Below are 23,947 nucleotides of genomic sequence, written 5' to 3'. Positions count from 1 at the left end.
CGAAGATAACCATTTCCTGTCAATGATCGGTTCAATTGGGCCAGAGGACCAAGTCAATTGCATGTGAACACAGCTCACACCATTACGGAACCACCGCCAGTTTGCAGAGTGCCTTGTTAACAACTTGATTCCATGGTTCCATGCGGTCTGCGTCACACAGTAACCCCATCGTCAGTTCTTACTAACTGAAATCGGGACTCATCTGACCAGGTCACGGTTTTCCACTCGTCTAGAATCCAACCGATACCGTCGCGTGTCGAAGACAGGCGCTGCAGGGGACGTCATGGTGTTAGCAAAGGCGTCAGTTGTCTGCTATCATAGACCACTAACGCCAAATTTCGTCGCAGTGTCGTAACGGATACGTTCGTCGTGCGTCCCACATTGACTTCTGCGGCTATTTCACGCAGCGTTGCTTGTCTGTTAGCACTGACAACCGTACGCAAACGCCGCTGCCCTCGGTCGTTAAGTGAAGACTGTCGGCCACTGCATTGTGCGGTGAGAAGTAATTCCCGAAATTTGGACCATTCGGAAGACTCTTGATGCCGTCGTAATCCCAAACGATTTCCGAAACAGAATTTCCTGTGCGTCTGGCTCAAACTGCCATTCCGCGTTCAAAGTCTGTTACTTCCTGTCGTGTGGCCATAATCATGTTAGAAACGTGATCACATGAATCGCCTGAGTACAAATGGCAACTCGGCCAATGCGCTGCCATTTTATAGCTTGTGTACACGATACCACCGCTCTTGCATGAATTTGTCACGTCACTGTTTATACCAGTAAAGTTCATAACAGGAGGGAAAATTGGGGGTAAAAAAAGGGTGAAGAAGAATTTTATGGTTAGATAGAGTATTAAATGGAAAAGTAGAAGAGGAAGAAGATGAAGACGAAGAACAAGAAGAAGAAGACAAAGAGAAAGGTATAACTGCGCTAGCCTGACAAATGTTTATTTTTTCCCGAACTGGGTCATGACGTATGCAGATTCCTATTACCTCAGTCACATTAGTCTAAATCTGATGAGCTGGCAAGGACAGTGGTGAGCTCAAGCCGTGCCACTTGTCCGAATGATTCCGAAAATTTAAATCAGAAATGCAGGACTGTGAATTGTTTTGTCATCTCGTTGTTACTGTAGGCTTCTGTCATGCGATGCAGGGACAGGATGCTCTTTGGTGACTGGTCCCCTCTTTCTATAACACAACTGCATGCATAAATTAACAGGGTTCTTTATTTATTAACACAAAGAGAGAGCTACTTTACTTAAGATAGTACATGTGTTGCGGTACAAGCTCTTCCGTAATAGTCCACGTTAGCCTCACTGCTGGTGAAGTACAACTCAGCCATGTACACTACTGTGGTCGCTGTGTGTGGCCTGAGACTGTTGTGACAGTCTGACTGAAGACTCCACTCGGTGACTCACTGGATGACTGACTGGGGCCTCCGGTTCACGGCGGTCGAGAGTGCGTTGGCGGCACGTTGCTTGCGAGTCTCTGTTAGGCGCGTTGCTTGCGTCTGCTGTCTTCTCGCAACCTCTTTGCCACCTGCTGTGCTGGCGGCAGTCTATTCCAGTACAAATTGAGCCCACACCTCCGGAATGAAGTCCAGTGGCTCAACTATTACTGCCCTCCTTGTCGCGGAAAACAGCTGCCCGATTTACTCTTCGGTAAAGCGCTCGCGTGGTATATTTGACGGAAAACTGTGTCCAATTAAACTTTCGGGTGCAGTTACTGTGGAGGTTAATGAAAGCTGTAATTAAGGTAGGGGCTTTTCAAAATCTTGATTAGCTGAGGGAGGAAGTGTAGCTTTTTACAGGGGCCTGTCTGCTGCCGCCGTATAGATTCCGGCCCACGCCGTGACTACAAAGCGGCGTCGCGCCTTATCTGGAGTGGATCACCTGAGCGGATAAGGCCCTGCCCCCCGACGTTATCAGCGCAGGAGACTGTACAGTGGCGGCGCGCGCAACTGGCGAACTAGGCTAATATCGTGCGAGGAGCACTCGCAAAACACCTAAAGCAGCCAGCTTGAGCGAAGGCAGTCCACTTCTGTTCTCGCTTGCTGGCGATACTTGCGGTGCACGTTCAGGGAAGCCAAGGCGGCACTAAATTTTGTCTCCTCAAGTCGGCAGCGTTACAGGGTCTCTCTTTGTCGATATTTCCCTCAACTTTCTACAAACAGATCACCACAGTTCGATTCCTTTCTTCATTTTGATATACTCTAGCCGTTATGAAGCTGATAAATTTTTTGGAAAAAAATTATGGAATTGGTTCGTACCATAACCCTGATTCTCAGTCACTGGCCACATAAATAGAATATCAGGTTGTTGCTGGTTTCTTATATTTAAAAACTTATCTACATCTGGCTGATGAACAGTGCTGACCACAGCGAAATGAATGTAATTGACTGTGTGCACTTAAAGACATATGAGGAAACTGATCATCTGCGGGACGTGGGCGATCTTCGAGTGTCTAAGGAGAAGAAATGCCACTACACAGCTGCTGTATGTATGTTCCTTGCAAAACAGTTTCAAAGCATTATAACTTAATTTTCAACGCCAAAAAATACAGACGAATGCATTCACAGGCTACATAATACTGCTAAAAGAAGAAAATGTAGCCTCAGTGCCGTTTAACATTGACACTGACATATATTGAACTGAAGTTCGGCTTTAATTCTCAATGAAAACACAGGAACACAGTCTATATCCCTGTTTCTTTTAAATGGTGTAATCTTCTCTAGCACTGTTAGAGAATATTAAAATAATTATTCTTTGTAACATGTGTAAACGGGCAGGTGATTTAGTGAGCCACGGTACGGTTTCTTATTTCGTACAGACGTCTTACTTTTCGTCTGAACTGCGCCCAAACGTCTTTTTTATAGTTTCAATGGAACAGATTAGGGATCAGTGGAAAAGGAGGAAAGATAAAATACATTCATCTTTCACGAACTGTTGTCATTGTGACAGACGTGGTTCTAATTGATTGTCGCGACAAGACAGCTTTCTTTTTCACCCTCGTTGAATTTTTGCGTACTATATTGAAGCCATACATACGTGTGCAAGAAATGAAATAACCTGCTCACTACTCCTCACAGATAAACTGTCAGGCTTCTGTTAAAACATGTAATAACGTTAGAGTTTGATAGTACGGCCGTTATCTGGAACGTTGCGATAATAGTTGTTAACGTTAATTACAAGACAATGTGATCGGCGGGAACAATGCTTCGAGAAGCAGCTGATTGACATGGCCTCCCTCAGGAGGTGTCACCGACCTGCCCGTTTACACAGCCACTTAGCACACAGGAGGCCGCCTATCTGTGAGCCGTGCCATGCTGCACTTGTTGTTTACACTACAGCACAGTAACTAAGCAGCCACTCTACCATACGGCCGAGACTTCACTGTCGAGTGGCTCCTTAACAATATGCTGTCCGGCGACACCACAGTGGTGTTGTGCGGGATACAGCGGTCAACGGCCAGCGACACCACTGTGGTCTCCTGAGCAGAGAATCGCGCAGTGGCCGGCGACAGCACCTTCTTCTGCATTCTGTTGGTGTTTTGTTAACAGCAAGTTACACACGCCAAGAAGTATTTTGTTTTTATAAGTATTTGTGCCCTTTCATCGTGGTGGACGAAAGAGAAAATGGGATTATTTACGATGAATGCGTCTTCACTTTTACTCAGGATAGCAATGTCATCAGCGAATCATATCATTGATATCCTTTCACCTTGTATTTTAATTCCACTCCTGAACCTTTCTTTTATTTCCATCATTGCTTCCTCGATGTACAGATTGAAGAGTAGGGGCGAAACGCTACAGCCTTGTCTTACACCCTTCTTAATACGAGCACTTCGTTCTTGATCGTCCACTCTTATTATTCCCTCTTGGTTGTTGTACATATTGTATATGACCCGTCTCTCCCTATAGCTTACCCCTACTTTTTTCAGAATCTTGAACAGCTTGCACCACTTTATATTGTCGAACGCTTTTTCCAGGTCGACAAATCCTATGAACGTGTCTTGATTTTTCTTTAGCCTTGCTTCCATTATTAGCCGTAACGTCAGAATTGCCTTTACTTTTTCTAAAGCCAAACTGATCGTCACCTAGCACATTCTCAATGTTCTTTTCCATTCTTTTGTATATTATTCTTGTAAGCAGCTTCGATGCATGAGCTGTTAAGTTGATTGTGCGATAATTCTCGCACTTGTCAGCTCTTGCCGTCTTCGGAATTGTGTGGATGATGCTTTTCCGAAAGTCAAATGGTATGTCGCCTGACTCATATATTCTACACACCAACGTGAATAGTCGTTTTGTTGCCACTTCCCCTAATGATTTTAGAAATTCTGATGGAATGTTATCTATCCCTTCTGCCTTATTTGACCGTAAGTCCTCCAAAGCTCTTTTAAATTCCGATTCTAATACTGGATCCCCTATCTCTTCTAAATAGACTCCTGTTTCTTCTTCTATCACATCAGACAAATCTTCACCCTCACAGAGGCTTTCAATGTATTCTTTCCACCTATCTGCTCTCTCCTTTGCATTTAACAGTGGAAATGTTGCACTCTTAATGTTACCACCGTTGCTTTTAATGTCACCAAAGGTTGTTTTGACTTTCCTGTATGCTGAGTCTGTCCTTCCGACAATCATATCTTTTTCGATTTCTTCACATTTTTCCTGCAGCCATTTCGTCTTAGCTTCCCTGCACTTCCTATTTATTTCATTCCTCAGCGACTTGTATTTCTGTATTCCTGATTTTCCCGGAACATGTTTGTACTTCCTCCTTTCATCAATCAACTGAAGTATTTCATCTGTTACCCATGGTTTCTTCGCAGCTACCTTCTTTGTACCTATGTTTTCCTTCCCAACTTCTGTGATGGCCCTTTTTAGAGACGTCCAGTCCTCTTCAACTGTATTGCCTTCTGCGCTATTCCTTATTGCTGTATCTATAGCGTTAGAGAACTTCAAACGTATCTCGTCATTTCTTAGAACTTCCGTATCCCATTTCTTAGCGTATTGATTCTTCCTGACTAATGTCTTGAACTTCAGCCTACTCTTCATCACTACTATATTGTGATCTGAGTCTATATCTGCTCCTGGGTACGCCTTACAATCCAGTATCTGATTTCGGAATCTCTGTCTGACCATGATGTAATCTAATTGAAATCTTTCCGTATCTCCCGGCCTTTTCCAAGTATACCTCCTCCTCTTGTGATTCTTGAACAGGGTATTCGCTATTACTAGCTAAAACTTGTTACAGAACTCAATTAGTCTTTCTCCTCTTTCATTCCTTGTCCCAAGCCTATATTCTCCTGTAACCTTTTCTTCTACTCCTTCCCCTACAACTGCATTCCAGTCGCCCATGACTATTAGATTTTCGTCCCCCTTTACATACTGCATTACCCTTTCAATATCCTCATACACTTTCTCTATCTGTTCATCTTCAGCTTGCGACGTCGGCATGTATACCTGAACTATCGTTGTCGGTGTTGGTCTGCTGTCGATTCTGATTACAACAACCCGGTCACTGAACTGTTCACAGTAACACACCCTCTGCCCTACCTTCCTATTCATAACGAATCTTACACCTGTTATACCATTTTCTGCTGCTGTTGATATTACCCGATACTCATCTGTCCAGAAATCCTTGTCTTCCTTCCACTTCACTGACCCCCTACTATATCTAGATTGAGCCTTTGCATTTCCCTTTTCAGATTTTCTAGTTTCCCTATCACGTTCAAGCTTCTGACATTTCACGCCCCGACTCGTAGAACATTATCCTTTCGTTGATTATTCAATCTTTTTCTCATGGTAACCTCCCTCTTGGCAGTCCCTTCTCGGAGATCCGAATGGGGGACTATTCCGGAATCTTTTGCCAATGGAGAGATCATCATGACACTTCTTCAACTACAGGCCACATGTCCTGTGGATACACGTTACGTGTCTTTAATGCAGTGGTTTCCATTGCCTTCTGCATCCTCATGTCGTTGATCATTGCTGATTCTTCCGCCTTTAGGGGCAATTTCCCACCCCTAGGACAAGAGAGTGCCCTGAACCTCTATCCGCTCCTCCGCCCTCTTTGACAAGGCCGTTGGCAGAATGAGGCTGACTTCTTATGCCGGAAGTCTTCGGCCGCCAACAAATACGAGAGTCAAAATTGCAATAGAAGGAAACTGGATTTAAAAAAAAAAAAGCCAAATTTGTCGACGTTACGGGATCCGAACTTGGAAAATTGTTTGGGCTTTCTATCCTTATGCGAATTGTAAAAAAAGGAAGTACCGATGATTATTTGTCAACGAATCCGTTGATAGACACACCGATATTTCGCCAAACGATGTCCCGCAACCGATTCAAACAAATATTATCATTTTTACATTTTTCCGACAGCAACAATAAACCGGGTAATGCCGACCGGCTTGTCGAAGTGCAGTTCGTAATTGATTATTTTTCCAAAAAGTTTAAAGAAACGTTTAATCTAAATCAAAACATCTCAACTGATGAAGGAATGATACTGCGGCGTGGACGGTTAAATTTTAAAGTTTACAATCCGTCGAAAATTACGAAATACGGCATACTCATTCGGATGCTGTGAGATTCGAGTACGGGATACATTTCATTATTCAAGATATATTCCGACGCTGGACAGCCTTTAGCAACAACAGTGATGGAACTATTGACACGTTCTGATGGAAAGTGGCATCACCTCTGCACGGATAATTATTATAACAGTGTAGAACTTCCAGAGAAGTTCCCTGAAAAGGAAATTCGAGTTTGTGGAACGATACGGCAAAATAGAGGATTTACGGAAAATTGAAGCGCGCAAAAGTCAATGTGTGTGGAGCTTGTCATCAACGGAAAGGTGACAAGCGGCCGGCGACAAGCCAAGTAATCCGAATTAGCGCTGCCTGCGCCAAGCGAATAAATTTGTACGAGACGTGCGGACGGCCGCTTTGGCAAAGCGTTAATACGCTCAGGTGCAGAGAGTGGTTGACACCTATCGTATGAGCACCTCCTGAGTGCGTTATGTGCCACTGTTGGTAACTAGGAAAATTTATCGCGGGTAATCCGCGCCGTGAATCGGAAAGAAGTAGAGTAAGGTGTCATGGTTCATGAAGACATGGAGGCCGTTCGGGTAGAGGGCGGTTCAAGTCCTCGTCCCGAAATGCAGATTTGAATTTTCCGTACATTCCTTCAATCGCTTACGTGAAGCGCCAGGTTGGCTCCTTAGAAAACGGAACTGTTGATTTCCCTCAACATCCTTCCCCAACGTCCTTGTACCCTTCCTTCGGCAAATAGCACTTCAATCCCAACCATGAATTGACGTGACGCATGTTCTTCACGGGGACAGCCTGTAGGAAATATTTGTGTGATTTTAAAGCGACTTATGCGGTACTGCTCTGCCTGTATTATTCCGGATTACGATGCATAGTTTCTGCAATATCGTATTTATCTGCCGACACCGGGCACGCGACTTTGAAGTAAGCTGTGCCCCTTGTACGGGAATACACGTAACGGATGCACGAGTACATGTTATAGAAACATGATTGACGACCTACGGAAATTTGCGTCTGGCCGTGAATCGTGCTCGGGTAGCCAAATGGTAGGACGACCGCTCGCGTTAAGCAGGAAATCCGGGTTCGGTTCCCGGCACAAATTTTCATTGACCAATGTAACAGCATCGGCAATTGATTATTTTGTAGACCCCTGAATTGGAAAAAGAGTCGTTTCTATGCAAAAGTCTTCTCTGCAGACTATTGTTTGCAGAGGAAGAGACATTACGGTTATATTTATTAACCAGAAATAATATACTATAAGAAACATTTCCTAGGAAAGGATTGCATATGAATTTCTTCTTCGGAGAGGAAAGGTCGTTGAAAAACGTCGGACATTTTTTCTTTCTGAAAATCTGAATACTGGCGTGACCTGTGCAACTTTCCAGTCTTTGGGTACGGATCTTTCGTCGAGCAAACGGTTGTATATGATTGTTAAGTATGGAGCTAATGCATCAGCATACTCCGAAAGGAACCTAATTGGTATACAGTCTGGACCAGAAGACTTGCGTTTATTAAGTGATTTACGTTGCTTCACTACTTTCGAGGATATTTACTTCTACGTTACAGATGTTGGCAGCTGTTCTCGATTCGAATTCTGGAGTATTTACTTCGTCTTCTTTTGTGAAGGCATTTCGGAAGGCTGTGTTTAGTAACTGTGCTTTGGCAGCCCTGTCTTCGGTAGTATCTCCATTGTTATCGCACAGAGAAGGCACTGATTGTTTCTTGCCGCTAACATACTTCACATAGTGTTGAATCAGCAGGAATAATATTGTCTGAATAAGTTTGCTTACGGAAGATATTGAAATTCAAAGATTCATTTTCTACCGAAATTGTTGAACGAGAAAATTTACCTCTCCCTTCTTTATTTTGAAATTCTTTTGAGGGCAAATGTTCTATGGAAGTTATTAAATGCATTGAATAGCCTCTCCAGTTCGTCTTCATTACCGTCGAAAGCACGTGTTTGTGGGCGCATGCGCTTCAGGATTTGGTTTGCTGGCATCCAGGCTCTTCATTCTAGCTCATAACGTGGTGCGCTATTATATGAGATTGGGTTTACTGATGTGACACGCCCTTGATTCTAGGGGCCTTAACTTTTACATATGGACGAACAGAGTGTTACCGACACATTTAATGTGGAAATAGCTTTACTGACTCATTCCTAATGTTAAGTTTGTAAGAACTACTTGTCCTATGTTCGTATATAGGACATTGTTTCTGACATGCCTACACTTGTTGTAGGTAGTAAGTTCTGTCTGACACGTAGTATTCGTCCATGATGGTTTGATTGGAAGATTTTTTTATGGCATTATATGCATGTTTCTTGTCCTTCTAAGGAAGACGGGCTTAAATCCGTTGGAAACATGGTAAAGTTAGTCGAAAACCACCATTTATTGGAGCTGCTTGGCTGTCTATTACGCGTGCCGTTACAAACTGGATACTTCACGGACAGCCCTGTAGTGTGCGTTCTACTGACAGCAAACCACCGCCGTTTGCGACATCAGTCTCCAATAGAGCGTGTACGGGATATCACCGGATGACAAACCCAGCGTCATCCACAGACAGCGTTAACCGTCCCTGTATTGAGCGACTCGGTGCGAGTGTACATCCAGTCCGACTCGAGACGTATCGTCCTCGCCGCCAGAGAGCAGAGTTGCCGTAGGAAACAACGCATTGTTACAGCCGCCGCTGTCGACTGACGTTAATTGCAAGGGCTTCCAAAAGGTCCATGACGCCGCAAATCTCTCACCAATTCATTGTTGCGCAGCAACAACCGGAGAACGATCTTCCATCCTTCTCTGTCACGCAATGTAGAGTGGCTCCCGCAAAACAAATGAGGATTAGTTTAAATTTGTATGTACTTCTGTGACACGGTCCTCGTGCAAACACTGACAGCTGGCGTTAATTGGGCAACCTGCTTGTCAGGCGTGCTTCACTGCGACTATTTCACGTAACTGACGGTAATGCGCACGTTTAAAGTGACGCGTTTCAGTTGTTTTCGTTGATGTTGTTAACGACGACGATCACGGCGACGACGACGACGATGGTGGTGACAAAAGAGAAAACATGAAACGTGTGCTCGGCACTATTCCACTATTCTTGAGTATCACCAAAGGGCAGTCAGTTCAAACGTCCCCTTCCGACGGCAGGATCACCAGCAGCAGCGTAGTACGCTCTAAGTGGCGGAGGGGTTTGTAATTAGGCCCGGACGTTGGTGCTGTGTCTGGTGCACAGGAATTTTACTGCGTCACACGTCGCCAATGGAGAGCTCGAGTGTAAGCTACAAGTCGTGCAAAGGCAAACAAAAATACAGAATGTTCTAACCGGATTCCTCCGATTTCACTATATGCATCAAGATAGAAACTTTGGGTGAATTTTAACATAAGAACAGGACTACTACACAGTCGTCATTTTCAAAACTACTATTCCAATTTACAAGGGTACGCTTTTTAGATGCGTACACATACCGGGAAGCGATGAATAATTTTTGCGCCATATTGTCATATGACGGTTGGCAGCTCTTTTTCGCGTTTGTTATCTCCGATCCTTCCTGTTAGAAACCTGATAACCGTTGTGTGATGAGCATTGTTGTTTGATGTTTATTTTCTTCATGGAGCGGATGACAATTGCGCAACGTATTCAAGTGATAAAAAGTTATTACAAAAACAGTGCAAGTCCCACGGCATTCGCCGGCTTGAGTGCCCGTGCAGTTCTAGGCGCTACAGTCTGTAGCCGAGCGACCATGCCTCAGGCATGGATGTGTGTGATGTCCTTAAGTTAGTTAGGTTTAATTAGTTCTAAGTTCTAAGCGACTGATGACCTCAGAAGTTAAGTCTCATAGTGCTCAGAGCCATTTGAACCATTTGAACCCAGGGCAATCGTTCGTGAATTGCGTGGGCCACTGGTACGTGACGCTGCTCCAACAGAATCATCAGTTCGGAAGTTGATCCTGAAGTTTGAGACCTCCAGTTCTGTTTCCAACGTTGAGAAAAAGAAAACAGGACGACCACATTCTGTTCAAACACATCAAAACATTGCTGTCGTGTATGACAATGTGACTGTAAGCCCCAGAAAATCGGTTCTCTGACGAGCTCAACAATTGAATTTATCACATAGTACACTGCATGCAATCCTTTCAAAAGTTATGAAAATGCATGCGTCCAAGATTCAATTTACGTAAGAGCTGAAGCCCGCAGATCATGGAAAGAGGTATCGATTTGCTCAATGGGCCTCGGCTCGACAAGCGGAGAACGAGAACTTCAGAAAGAGAATAGTTCTCTCAGATGGAGCGCACTCCCACCTCAGTGGGTGCGTCAATAAGCAGAACTGCACAATGTGGGGTATCGAAAATCCGCGAGTGGCTGTGGAAGATGAGATGCGCCCACTATGCACGACTGTCTGATGTGGGTTCAGGGCAGGAGGAGTGATTGACCCGTACTTTTCTGATAACGATGACTGAGCTGCCATCACTGTGAACGGCGACCGTTACCGAAACGTGCTTTCTTGTTGCTTTTTGCCTCTGCGAAATGTCACACATCCTGTGGACCGGTTTCTCTGCTGAATGAAAAGGTTCCTCAAAAAATTATCTCTTTGCGTGGCAACCAGGAATCTCATGCCAGATCATGCGATCTTACGCCTTGTGACTTCTTTCTGGGGATCTGAGGAATCAAAAGTGAACGTGAACAAACCACAAACAGCACAACAACTGAGGGATGAAATTAAAAGTGTTATTAACGGCATCCCTACAGATGTCTGTGAATGGGGCATCGAGAACTTCAATGAACGCATTGCTGGGTGAAGGATAAAATTTTTCATACATAAATGGGAGAAGTTACGTAATGTGTTTGTAAAAAAAACTAGCATTTCCAATAAATCTTGTATGTTCTATAGCACTTTAATATTTGTCCCTACTTCCCGCACATCCTCTACGTTGGGGTACTTTATATGTACAACTGCGTTTATGATCAAAGTTTTCATTTACCTTTCGCCAACGTACAACGTGCCCTACACCAGAAAAGCGACTAACATCCAAAGGACAGCTGAATTGGCCCCATACTTTGACGAGCACGTCTACAGTTACTGCATCCAGACGCGTTGCTTAGGAAGTGGAGGCACACGGACGGCGTCTCTCACGAACCGCCACAAAACATTATGGAATGCGGCGACCATATGTGGTGATGTGCGACATCCGTCCTTCCCCTTACTCTGTAGGTCTGTAGGAGTTGCAGTGCCGCCATCTCGGAGAAAATCACGAACCACAATTTTGCGCTAGCTGCGTCCATTGAAAGACAGGACGCAGAACGACTTTTGTTGCTGTCTCCACTCGATGCTAGTTGCAACAGCGAGTCCTCGACAGTCAACAGCTGTCGCCAACATGAACTTTGCATTTCGATGTGTAAGCTACACTTCGGATTTAAGTAGCATCGAGAACTTTGTCTCACATAACTTGAGGCGACCACAAATAAGAATTCTAAGTAAGTTATTTGTTCATAAACAAAACGCTCATTTTTGTTACGCTATTACTGATTAATTTTATAACTAATGAGGAAGTATTGAATAGGATTGGGGAGAAGAGAAGTTTGTGGCACAACTTGACCAGAAGAAGGGATCGGTTGGTAGGACATGTTCTAAGGCATCAATGGGTCACCAATTTGGTATTGGAGGGCAGCGTGGAGGGTAAAAATCGTAGAGGGAGACCAAGAGATGAATACACTAAGCAGAGTCAGAAGGATGTAGGTTGCAGTAGGTACTGGGAGATGAAGCAGCTTGCACAGGATAGAGTAGCATGGAGAGCTGCATCAAATCAGTCTCAGGACTGAAGACCGCAACAACAACAACAACAACAACATATTTCAGCTAACGTCAACGCATTTTAAGTTTCCTTTAATTTACGTCTATGGTCACAATCTTTTCTAACAGATTACCGGTTGCCGTATTTAATGACCATCATCAGATTTGTCTCATAAAAACAAAGTCCTAATGCACTGTTTTTATGAGACAGATCTGATGATGGTCATTAAAGACCGAAACCGGTAATCTGTTAAACAGAAAAGATTGTGACCATAGACGTAAATTGAAGGAAACTTATGACATATACGGGTCACTGCGTGTTTTCGCGACGATGTTGCAGCTTGTGAAGTCAATGCATTTTGTTTTGTATGTACATGTCACCTATGCACTGAGGAGACAAAAGTTATGGGACAGCGATATGCAGAGTTATTTATGGCGGTAGCAAAGCATACAAAGATGAAAAGGGCAGTGCAATGGCGGAGCTGTCATTTGTAGTAAGTTGATTCATGTGAAAAGGATTCCGACGTGATTATTGCCATACGACGTGTATTAACAGACTTTCAACGCGGGTTGGTAGTTGAAGCATAACGCACGACACATTCTATTTAGAAATCGTCAGGGAATTTTAATATTCCAAGACCCATAGTGTCAAGGGTGTGTCGAGAATACCAAATTTCATGCATTACCTGCCGCCTCGGACAATGCAGTGCTTGAAGGCCTTCACTTAACGACTGAGAGCAGCACTGTGTGAAATAACCGCAGAGGTCAGTGTCCGTTAGGATGATGACTGAAATAAAACAGACTGACGAAGTTAATAATGCTGTACTTTAAAAAGTGCTACACTACACGGCTGTGAATCCTGCTCCAGTGAAGATAGTGAAATCATATAAGGTTGATGTAAAAACTTCAAAATTACTGCCTTCGCATGGTGGTAGGGTTCAGTATCCGAGAACAAAGAAATGGATCTGAGCACTATGGGAATAACTGCTGTGGTCATCAGTCTCCTAGAACTTAGAACTACTTAAACCTATCTAAGAACACCACACACATCCATGCCCGAGGCAGGTTTGGAACCTGTGACCGTAGCGGTCGCGCGGTTCCGGACTGAAGCGCCTAAAAACGCACGGCCACATCGGCCGACGATTGCGTTATCCACCTTTGTTTAGGGGCAGAGTACTTGACTCACTTTTGCCAAGAGGGTCTCTGTCCATTTGGGTGTTAAACCACCTGTGTTTATGATGTTCTATCATAACGTGTTCTGTATAAATTATGTTAGTCTTTGTTTTTTGGGAAAAGAAATGCTGTCAGTAAACTAGATTTTGCATACACTCTGAATCATTTTCACATAGCTCCCAAACAGTTACCTTTTAACCATAATCGAAGGTTAGTACTGTGCACATCTTCCACTAAGTCGTGAGTTCAGTGATCGTGACACACGGTCACTGAAAAGTATGGTGACGAAACACAGGACGACAGCTGCAAACGTAACACCAAAACTGAATATCGCTCTCGCGCACCCTATCAGCACGTAAACATCGTGAAGGGAGCTCCATAACCAGCGAACTGCAGGAGGATATGTATTTCCAAAACCGCTCCCCATTGACGGAAATCCCCAAAAAATGTGGTGACAAAGTCATAAAACCAGGATTATGGAGCAATGAAGAAACTTATTTGCTAGTGTGAGTCTTGTCTCACAATGTTTTCTTCTGTTCAGTCTGAAACAGTGCGACTGTTATGGTCGCAGGTTTATGGAGCAATGAAAGAAACTTATTTGCTAGTGTGTCTTGTCTCACTCTGTTTCTTCTGTTCAGTCTGGAACAGCGCGACTGCTATGGTCGCAGGTTCGAATCCAGCCTCCGGCATGGATGTGTGAGCTGTCGTTAGGTTACTTACGTTTAAGTAGTTCTAAGTTCTACGGGACTGATGACCTCAGATGTCAAGTCCCATAGTACTCACAATCATTTGAACCATTTGTTTTCTTCTGTCCGAGTGAAACTTGCCGGGTCGATCGCTGATGCTTTGGGCAGCCAAGTCGTGGTATTCCATGGGTGCCACGGTTATTCTGCAAGGTCACGCTACTGCCAATGTTTATATGACCACTTTGGCTTATCAGGTCCACCCCATGGTACAATGTGTGGTCCCCACTCCCGACGCCGTGCACCAAAACAACAGGGCGCCTGTTCACGCGACTCACGTATCACTGGACTAGTATTGCGAGCACGGGGGTGAACTGCCAGCATCTCCCTTGGCCACCGCACTCACCAGATCTCAATATTACTGAGACTTTATGGTCTGTTTTGGAGAGGAGGATGCACGATCGTTATTGACGTCCATGGTTGTTACCTAGACTTGCCACTGTTGTGCAGGAAGAACGGTAACAAATTCCCTTGGAAACAAAACAGGACCTGTATTTATCCGTTCCGAGAAGAATCGAAGCTTTTTTGAATCTCAGAGGGTGTTCCTGCAACGTATTAGGCACGGTAAAGTGCTGCGCTCTTGGTGTCTCCATATTTGTGCCCGACCCCTGCAGAACAGGCCGTGGGTGACGCGCGCCCACGCTTGGTCGTGCACAGGCCACTGGGAGCCGCCTAGTGTACCCGTGCCCGGCCGAGCCAGCAGCTTGGCCAGTTGTTAGCTGCGTTCCGGTACTGACGGCTGTTTCTTCAAGAGCACAAATGATCTCCACGTTCGCTCGTCAAGGTGGGGTTCGACGTCAGCTATCGTGTTCTAAAGTTGCTTGAAGCCAATGTTGCAACACCATCGTCACTGGCGTTTGTTTGTTATGTTTAATTATCCTTCTTTCTTTCTTCTTAACGGCATTGTTGGTCAGACAACCTCTTAACGATGGTGTGGTCCGAGCTGTTGAAATACTTTCTTTCTGCGCATTGCCACGTGGTGTAGCCGCGTGGTCTCAGGCGCCCTGCCACGGTTCGCGCGGATCCCCCCGTCGGAGGTTCGGGTCCTTTCTCGGGCATGGCTGTGTGTGTCGTCCTTCGCGCAAGTTAGTTTAAGTTAGTGCATTCCTAAGGACCAATGGCCTCAGCTAATTGGTCCCACAGGAACTAACCACAAATTTCCATTTATTTATGTATTTATTTATTTTTTGCGCACTGGTTGTTGCTTCATGCGCTTTTGCCTCCTAAAGTAAGGCACAGCTGGTGTTAAATATTAGTTATATTTGTAGAATACACGAAGTACTTGATGTGTTTCAAGTAAGCTAATCACACTTTGACATAGTACGTTTGTTTGCATTTTCCATCTTCCGCAACAGCTGTCAAAATCAGTGATTACTAGTTTTCCGTCTTGAGCTTTCTGCAATTTAACTGGTTAACTGGTTGATCTGGGGGAGGGAACCAAACAGAGACGTCATCGGTCCACCAGATTAGGGAAGTATGGGGACGGAACTCATCCGTCCCCTTTCAAAGGAACCATCCCAGCATTTGCCTTAAGCAATTCAGGGAAATCACGGAAGACCTACATCTGGATGGCCTGACGCTGTTTTGAACCGTCGTCCTCCACACTGCGAGTCCAATGCGCTAACCACTAGGCCACCTCGCTCGTGGAATTTTATTGAAGAGAATTATAACAGACGCGTTTCGCTTTTATTTGTAAAGCACTTTTCGTGATTATTCTGCAAATTGCATACATAAGTTTCTACAGTTTTGTTTGTTTTACGTTAAAAACAACATTAAGTTTATAAAGTCACCGTAAGTAACTTGCATGCTAAGTTTATAAAGAAACGTTGTTTTTAATCTAAAAAAAATGTACAAACGTACGCGTCCAGTTTGCAGACTAACCACAGAAGACGCTTTGTAAATAAAAGAGAAATGCGTCTGGTACAATTCTCTTCAATTAAATTACAGTAAGCTCAAGACGCAAAACCAATAACTGATACTTGGAACATTTTAATGGAATAATAATAATAATAATGTTGTGTATGTGTTCAAGGCTACAAAAATTCTCCATTTGATCAAGAAACTTCAGGATTACATTTTATGGTTATGGTTTAAAAGTAAAAATCAGGAGGTATTAATTTTGCATCTTCTTTTACAGATGCAATTTACGTTCGTGCCTTTAAAAAATTGTTAAGTTCCAAGAGTGTGCTTTATGCATATGTTTTGTTTTAACATCACAAATTTAAAAATTAATATCTATTAAATTTGTAGAAAGAGAATATGTTAATAATATTGTTGTTTTGTTAAAGCTCTGATGTCATTTTTTACAAGAGAATTAGGCTCGGGAATGCAGGACAAAAGCAAACTAGCGCTTTTCATTTATTGTGATGATGTTCTACCAAATACCGTCGGAAGATTCAGTTCACTGAAATTGTAAATGCTTGTCGAGCAGTTGGTATTTCTTGTTGTAATATACAGCAGATGGTAACTGTTCTCCAAATATTGTACGGTAGAAGCAGAAACACCAAAAACCTTCAGCAGCCATTCCCGTCTCTCTCCTGCCTCAGTGACAAAAGAACATGTGTTACTGCCACAAGTCTGAAAACCATACCTACATTATTGGAGGCAGACCCTAGTATCTGTCCTTATAACGCGTTGCTAGTGCATCGTTGTTTGTCCGTATTAATCATGCTTTCTCACTTAATGGAAATAACTCATGATGCTAAGTAATAGGTATGCCATATTATCTGTGGAAGATCACAGGAGGCCAACATATGGTGTCAGTGCAGTTACTTCTGGGACACGGATGTTTCCTCATGTCACCATTTGACTGTGGGATGTGAAAGACGTGTCTGAATAGCCGATATCGATAACGGTGTTCGTCGACATGGTAGTATCCGGTTCGAATCCTAGTGACGCAAAAAATGTTCACCACTGGAGTTTAAATGGTGGTGGAGGTAGAGGTGGTCGTTATGGTGGTTGGTGGTCGTGGTGGAGCTGTTGCGCAGTGCTTATCAGCGCGCTGAGGCGAGTCTGGTGACTGAGCGCATGTGATGCTGTTGGAGGTCATTCGTCCGTCATATGAGGACGTCCAGCTGGGCGGCAACGTTACTGGCATAGGGTGATGGAGGGGGGGGGGGGGGGGGGCGTAGGAGCAGATTGCTGCTCGACACCAGCCCGCACGCAGCCTTCGTGCTGCTCTCACTCTGTACACTATACTTTGGAAAACAGAGCAACCCTACGTCGGTAAAAACCAAGCGTGTGACCAAGAAACAAGTCCTCAATCTCCACAAAATTGCCCAAGCTCCTCTCTCGCTGCCTCGTTGCAACGCACGCAGTATTCCACGTCGCCGTTACGCCGCTGTTTGTTCAGACTGCTTTCATGCGGCGTCTGAAATCCTTTGTTAAACTAGTAAACATACAGAGGTAGTGCAGTAACTTACCAGTTTCACACTCAGGCGCTCATGCACTGGATACGAATCAGGAAAATGATAGTCTGAGATGGGAAAAATAAACACGTTTTTTCAAGTTACTGCCTTTGTTGGAGCAGCACCGGCACGAGACGAATACTAGTTTGATTTCCACATATGCAGGCTTGCTGGCGATTCCATTTCTCCGCACAGTACTCAGTCAACTGATCGGTTCATCATGTCAGCTGCCAAGAGCTGTGATCTGAGACACGCTCGCTATCTGAAACCAGCCGAACGCAACCGGACATCCGGAAATGAGCTGGGAAAACTTCATAAATAATAATAAGTTGTCGGGGTATGCAGTTTATTATATACTGAATTAAAGTGTCGGTAAGAGTGAAGAGCTAAGCGTTTAACGATACTTTCTGTGGTCGCCGCTCGACGTACTTTGTGAGCCACGTCGCAAAATACGCCGACAGCTGCTAAGTGCGTCTCTGCGGCGCGCTGCCAGTCACTAACTACTACATCACGATCACGCCGCGAAGCATCACCTTAGCATTATCTTCGTATAATCCGTCATAAGTACTTACCTCCCTCCAGTTGAAAACACCTTTGGTCAAATCTGCTTTTAAATTTCTGCTTTAGAATCACAAGACACGAACAAACTTAGATATCGAATTTGTGTGATGGGTTAATTTGAAAAGACAGCACCAATCTGAACACTTATGTGCTGTCATCAGATGCCACAAACTGCCTAACGCGCATGTCGCCTGTATCGTTATTTCGAACCTCTTACGTTACGCTAGGGTCACATTTTGTGGTGCGGTGATGGCTGTGTAGGTCGGAACTGACAGTAAAATAAACGCATTCGTTTAACACCTGACAGGGTGTTCCCTAACAGACTCCGGTTTTTAACAACATTTTTAAGTTGAATAGGTGAAAGTACTGCTTCGTACTTTATCAACACAGTGCTTATTTTATCAACGTACTGTTGTGTTTCCTGTGAAAGTAAATAGTAGTTCATATTGCACTGTGGTCCTTTACGTTGGACACGAATTCTACAGAATCGTTGCAGCCGTCACCTCACAACCTTAGGGCTTCTTCACAGACCAGTGATCGCAGATAGTTGGTTCCGAAACTAAGCACAGCGCAACGCCCACAGGTGCGTGTCTTTGGCGTCGTCCACTGCATGCCGACGTAAGAGGACGGCACGTCGACAACAATGACTGCGGGCCCAGCAGTGAGGGCCGGCGCTGGTCTTACCTTCCGGCATGGCGAGCTACTAGTGTGTCGAGTGGGAGCCGGTGTCTGCGTCGGAGGCGGCAGCTGCGGCGGCGTCGGCGGGCGGGCGTCGACTGACGGTGATCCGGCCGGCGTCTGGGCGGCGCGCGCGCGATCAATACGCTCCGCGGAGCTGGGGGCGGCGGAGGCGGAGGCGGCGAGAGTGGCGCGGCGGCCGCCCCCGGCGCGCCGCAGACAGGACCGCCTCCGAGGACTCTGCCGCCTGCGGTCCGCCCGCGGCGTCGCCCTCGTCCCACACGTTAACAGGCGGTACGAGGGCGTGGCAGTAGGGAAGACGAAGTAAATGAGACTACCGTACACGAGTGTTCGCGACGTACCGTCCGCGAGTACCGTGTCGCAAGCTGCCCGCCGTATAGACTGATGCGAGAAGAAGGTCGTAACACCGAGGAGGAGTTGTGCGACATAAACGAAAGTTGGCAGGCGTGTTTCTACAGCTGAAATATAACGTCTGTTTAAATTCCCCCAGTCGCATAAGAGTGGCACTACTGAACTACGCCTGAACAGGACTTGGAAGGCCCCAACGGTACTGACCGGCCACCGTGTCATCCTCAGCCAACAGGCGTCACTGACTGCGTATATGGAGCGGCATGTGGTCAGCACACCGCTCTCCTGGCCGTATGTCAGTTTCCGAGACCGGAGCCGCTACTTCTCAATCGAGTAGCTCCTCAGTTGGCACTTCTACGGCGTGGTAACGCACTCAATCAACGCTTTGTTATACACGTGTGTCGAAGTTGAGACATGGTAATGTGGTGTTTTCAGTTCGTTCCCATAATTACAGCTGGCCACGGTGGCCGAGCGGTTCTAGGCGCTTCAGTCTGGAACCGCGTGACAGCTAGGGTCGCAGGTTCGAATCCTGCCTCGGGCATGGATGTGTGTGATGTCCTTAGGTTATTTAGGTTCAAGTAGTTCTAAGTTCTAGGGAACTGATGACCTCAGAACTTAAGTCCCACAGTGGTCAGAGTTGAAACATTTTTTGAACCATAATTACATGGGAGTCAGAAATTTATATTCTTTTATTCGGCTTCCTATCTCTTAAAGATGCAGTGCTATCCCACACAGTTTAATCATAGACAAAGACTTTTAGCGCGTTACTGGTTTAATCGTGACGGTGAACGATGGGACTTCGATCTCAGTATTTACTTTGTCGCGCGATGACTCTTTAAATAAATGAAATGGCTCTTTATGGCACGACAAATCTATTTTTGAAACCGCGGTAATTCTTTAATCTTTCAATTTCTTGTACCGATCACCTGAAGATGCATCTGCAGTGAGTGATACGAAACCTTTCGCGACTTTTTAATAAAAGTATTTTAACAGCCAGTGTGGAACATTTTATTCACAATGTGCAGCTTGTCACAATGTGTCTTAACAGATCAGAGACACGGGGTGGACGTAATTCAACTTCCGCTGCTGGAGGCAGTGTGCCACCGAAAACTATTAACCGTATAGATACACAACCTTATGCGAATGGTGTGCGGACTGCACGCTGCAGGATTTGCGTCGTTACTTCTGTTAGTGCCGACACTTGCCGTTAGGCCGACGTAGGGTTGAAACACATGCAACAGTATGCATCACAATGGCAAACAGTGAACATGGGTCTTGACAAAACGATCGTGTCTGTCTACATAAAGCTCTTTTATCGAAACACAGAAATAGCGCTGCCGGTCTTCGCGAGTGTGGACGCAGTAAAAGAGTACGGACAGTTCGTCTTTCCGCCGGGGTTGAATAACACGATTCGGAAGTTCGAAATGGCCAATTGTTCCAGACTGCATGGGCACTAACATCAGCACATCTAAACCAGTGCCTTTTCTGGCTGTGAGGTTGCCTGAAGAACAGGGTCTGTAAACGCGACACTGACACCCGTTATAGGTTGGAGACGAGCGTAGGAAGGGAGGTAGCCAACATCCCACCTGAGATGTTCCCCGCAAGAGCAGAGCAGTCTCCAGTGCGGGTCCAGGCGGCCGTGGATGTAGATCGCTTGTACCCTGGAACGTAAACGTGGTACGGAATTAAGAAATGTTATCCTCTCGCGCGGAAATTCAACTGTGATTCTTTCAGTAGCCCATTCCTTATTTCCGTCCGCCAAAATCAAATTGGGGTAATGCAGGAGTAGGTTTAATAATGAATAAAAAAATAGGAGTGCAGGTAAGCTACTACAAACAGCATGGTGAACGCATTATTGTGGCCAAGATAGACACGAAGCCCACACCGACTACAGTAGTACAAGTTCATATGCCAACTAGCTCTGCAGATGACGAAGAAATTGATGAAATGTATGATGAGATTAAAGAAATTATTCAGGTAGTGAAGGGAGGCGAAAATTTAATAGTCATGGGCGACTGGAATTCGATAGTAGGAAAAGGAAGAGAAGGGAACGTAGTAGGTGAATATGGATTGGGGATAAGAAATGAAGGAGGAAGCCGCCTGGTAAAATTTTGCGCAGAGCATAATTCAATCATAGCTAACACTTGGTTCAAGAATCATGAAAGAAAGTTGTATACATGGAAGTACCCTGGAGATACTAAAAGGTATAAGATAGATTATATAATGGTAAGACAGAGATTTAGGAACCAGGTTTTAAATTGTAAGACATTTCCAGGGGCAGATGTGGACTCTGACCACAATCTATCGGTTATGAGCTGTAGATTAAAACTGAAAAAACTGCAAAAAGGTGGGAATTTAAGGAGATGGGACCTGGATAAACTGAAAGAACCAGAGGTTGTACAGAGTTTCAGGGAGAGCATAAGGGAATAATTGACAGGAATGTGGGAAGGAAGTACAGTAGAAGAAGAATGGGTAGCTTTGAGGGACCAAGTAGTGAAGGCAGCAGAGGATCAAGTAGGTAAAAAGACGAGGGCTACTAGAAACCCTTGGGTAACAGAAGATATATTGAATTTAATTAATGAAAGGAGAAAAATTTAAAAATGTACTAAATGAAGCAGGCAAAAAGGAATACAAACGTCTCAAAAATGAGATCGACAGGAAGTACAAAATGGCTAAGCAGGCATGGCTAGAGGACAAATGTAAGGATGTAGAGGCTTATCTCACTACGGGTAAGATAGATACTGCCTACAGGAAAATTAAAGAGATCTTTGGAGAAAGGAGAACCACTTGCATGAATATTAAGAGCTTTGATGGAAACCCAGTTTTAAGCAAAGAAGGGAAAGCAGAAAGGTGGAATGAGTATATACAGGGTCTATACAAGGGCGATGTACTTGAGGACAATATTATGGAAATGGAAGAGGATGTAGATGAAGATGAAATGGGAGATATGATACTGCGTGAAGAGTTTGACAAAACACTGAAAGACCTGAGTCGAAACAAGGCCCCAGGAGTAGACAACATTCCATTAGAACTACTGACAGCCTTGGGAGAGCCAGTCCTGACAAAACTCTACAATCTGGTGAGCAAGATGTGTGAGACAGGCGAAATACCCTCAGACTTCAAGAAGAATATAATAACTTCAATCCCAAAGAAAGCAGGTGTTGACAGATGTGAAAATTACCGAACTATCAGTTTAATAAGTCACAGCTGCTACAAAAAAAAAGATGGTTCAAATGGTTCTGAGCACTATGGGAGTTAACATCTGTGGTCAACAGTCCCCTAAAACTTAGAACTACTTAAACCTAACTAACCTAAGGACTTCACACACATCCATGCCCGAGGAAGGATTCGAACCTGCGACCGTAGCAGTCCCGCGGTTCCGGACTGAGCGCCTGAACCGCTAGACCACCGCGGCCGGCACAGCTGCAAAATACTAACGCGAATTCTTTACAGACGAATGGAAAAACTGATAGAAACCGACCTCTGGGAAGATCAGTTTGGATTCCGTAGAAATGTTGGATCACGTGAGGCAATACTGACCCTACGACTTATCTTAGAAGAAAGATTAAGGAAAAGTAAAACTACATTTCCAGCATTTGTAGTCTTAGAGAAAGCGTTTGACAATGTTGATTGGAGGTGTCAGGGGTAAAATACAGGGAGCGAAAGGGTATTAACAATTTGTACAGAAAGCAGATGGCAGTTATAAGAGTCGAGGGACATGAAAGGGAAGTAAAGGTTGGGAAGGGAGTGATACAGGGTTGTAGTCTCTCCCCGATGTTATTCAATCTGTATATTGAGCAAGCAATAAAGGGAAAAAAAGGAAAATTTCGGAGTAGGTATTAAAATTCACGGAGAAGAAATAAAAACTTTGAGGTTCGCCGATGACATCGTAATTCTGTCAGAGACAGCAAACGAATTGGAAGAGCAGTTGAACGGAATGGACAGTGTGTTGAAGAGAGGATATAAGATGAACATCAACAAAAGCAAAACGAGAATAATGGAATGTGGTCGAATTAAGTCGGGTGATGCTGAGGGAATTAGATTAGGAAATGAGACACTTAAAGTAGTAAAGTAGGTTTGCTATTTGGGGAGCAAAATAAATGATGATGGTCGAAGTAGAGAGGATATAAAATGTAGACTGGCAATGGCAAGGAAAGCGTTTCTGAAAAAGGAAAATTTGTTAACATCTAATATAGATTTAAATGTCAGGAAGTCGTTTCTGAAAGTATTTTTATGGAGTGTAGCCACGTATGGAAGTGAAACGTGGACGATAAATAGTTTAGACAAGAAGAGAATAGAAGCTTTCGAAATGTGGTGCTACAGAAGAATGCTGAAGATTAGATGGGTAGATCACATAACTAATGAGGAGGTATTGAATAGAATTGGGGAGAAGATGAGCTTGTGGCACAACTTGACTAGAAGGAGGAATCGGTTAGTAGGACATGTTCTGAGGCATCAAGGGATCACCAATTTAGTATTGGAGAACAGCGTGGAGGGTAAAAATCGTAGAGGGAGACCAAGAGATGAATACACTAAGCAGATTCAGAAGGATGTAGGCTGCAGTAGGTACGGTGAGATGAAGAAGCTTGCACAGGATAGAGTAGCATGGAGAGCTGCATCAAACCAGTCTCAGGACTGAAGACCACCACAACAACAACATGTCCTTACAATGTTTCCAAAACGTTTCTCT

At 44.5% G+C, this 23,947-nt stretch overlaps 1 protein-coding gene across 6 annotated transcripts in view; it reads right to left on the bottom strand.

Annotated features, from left to right (window-relative positions):
* Window positions 1-23,947, bottom strand: part of LOC126319460 (calcium-binding protein E63-1) — a 575,661-nt gene that overhangs the window by 210,259 nt on the left and 341,455 nt on the right. The window contains exon 1 of one of the 6 annotated variants that reach the window (XM_049993681.1): window positions 18,895-18,997. The exons of the other annotated variants lie outside the window; for them this stretch is intronic. Within the exon in view, the coding sequence (XP_049849638.1) occupies window positions 18,895-18,904 (10 nt within the window). The 5' untranslated portion in view covers window positions 18,905-18,997. Of the gene's footprint in view, window positions 1-18,894; window positions 18,998-23,947 lie in introns of those variants that run through there. 6 annotated transcript variants of the gene reach the window in all.

The sequence above is a fragment of the Schistocerca gregaria genome, chromosome 1 (assembly GCF_023897955.1).
Source record: "Schistocerca gregaria isolate iqSchGreg1 chromosome 1, iqSchGreg1.2, whole genome shotgun sequence".
Classification (NCBI taxonomy): Eukaryota; Metazoa; Arthropoda; class Insecta; order Orthoptera; family Acrididae; genus Schistocerca; species Schistocerca gregaria.
Note: the sequence above shows the minus strand (reverse complement) of the source record. Positions and strands in the feature narration are given on the sequence as shown.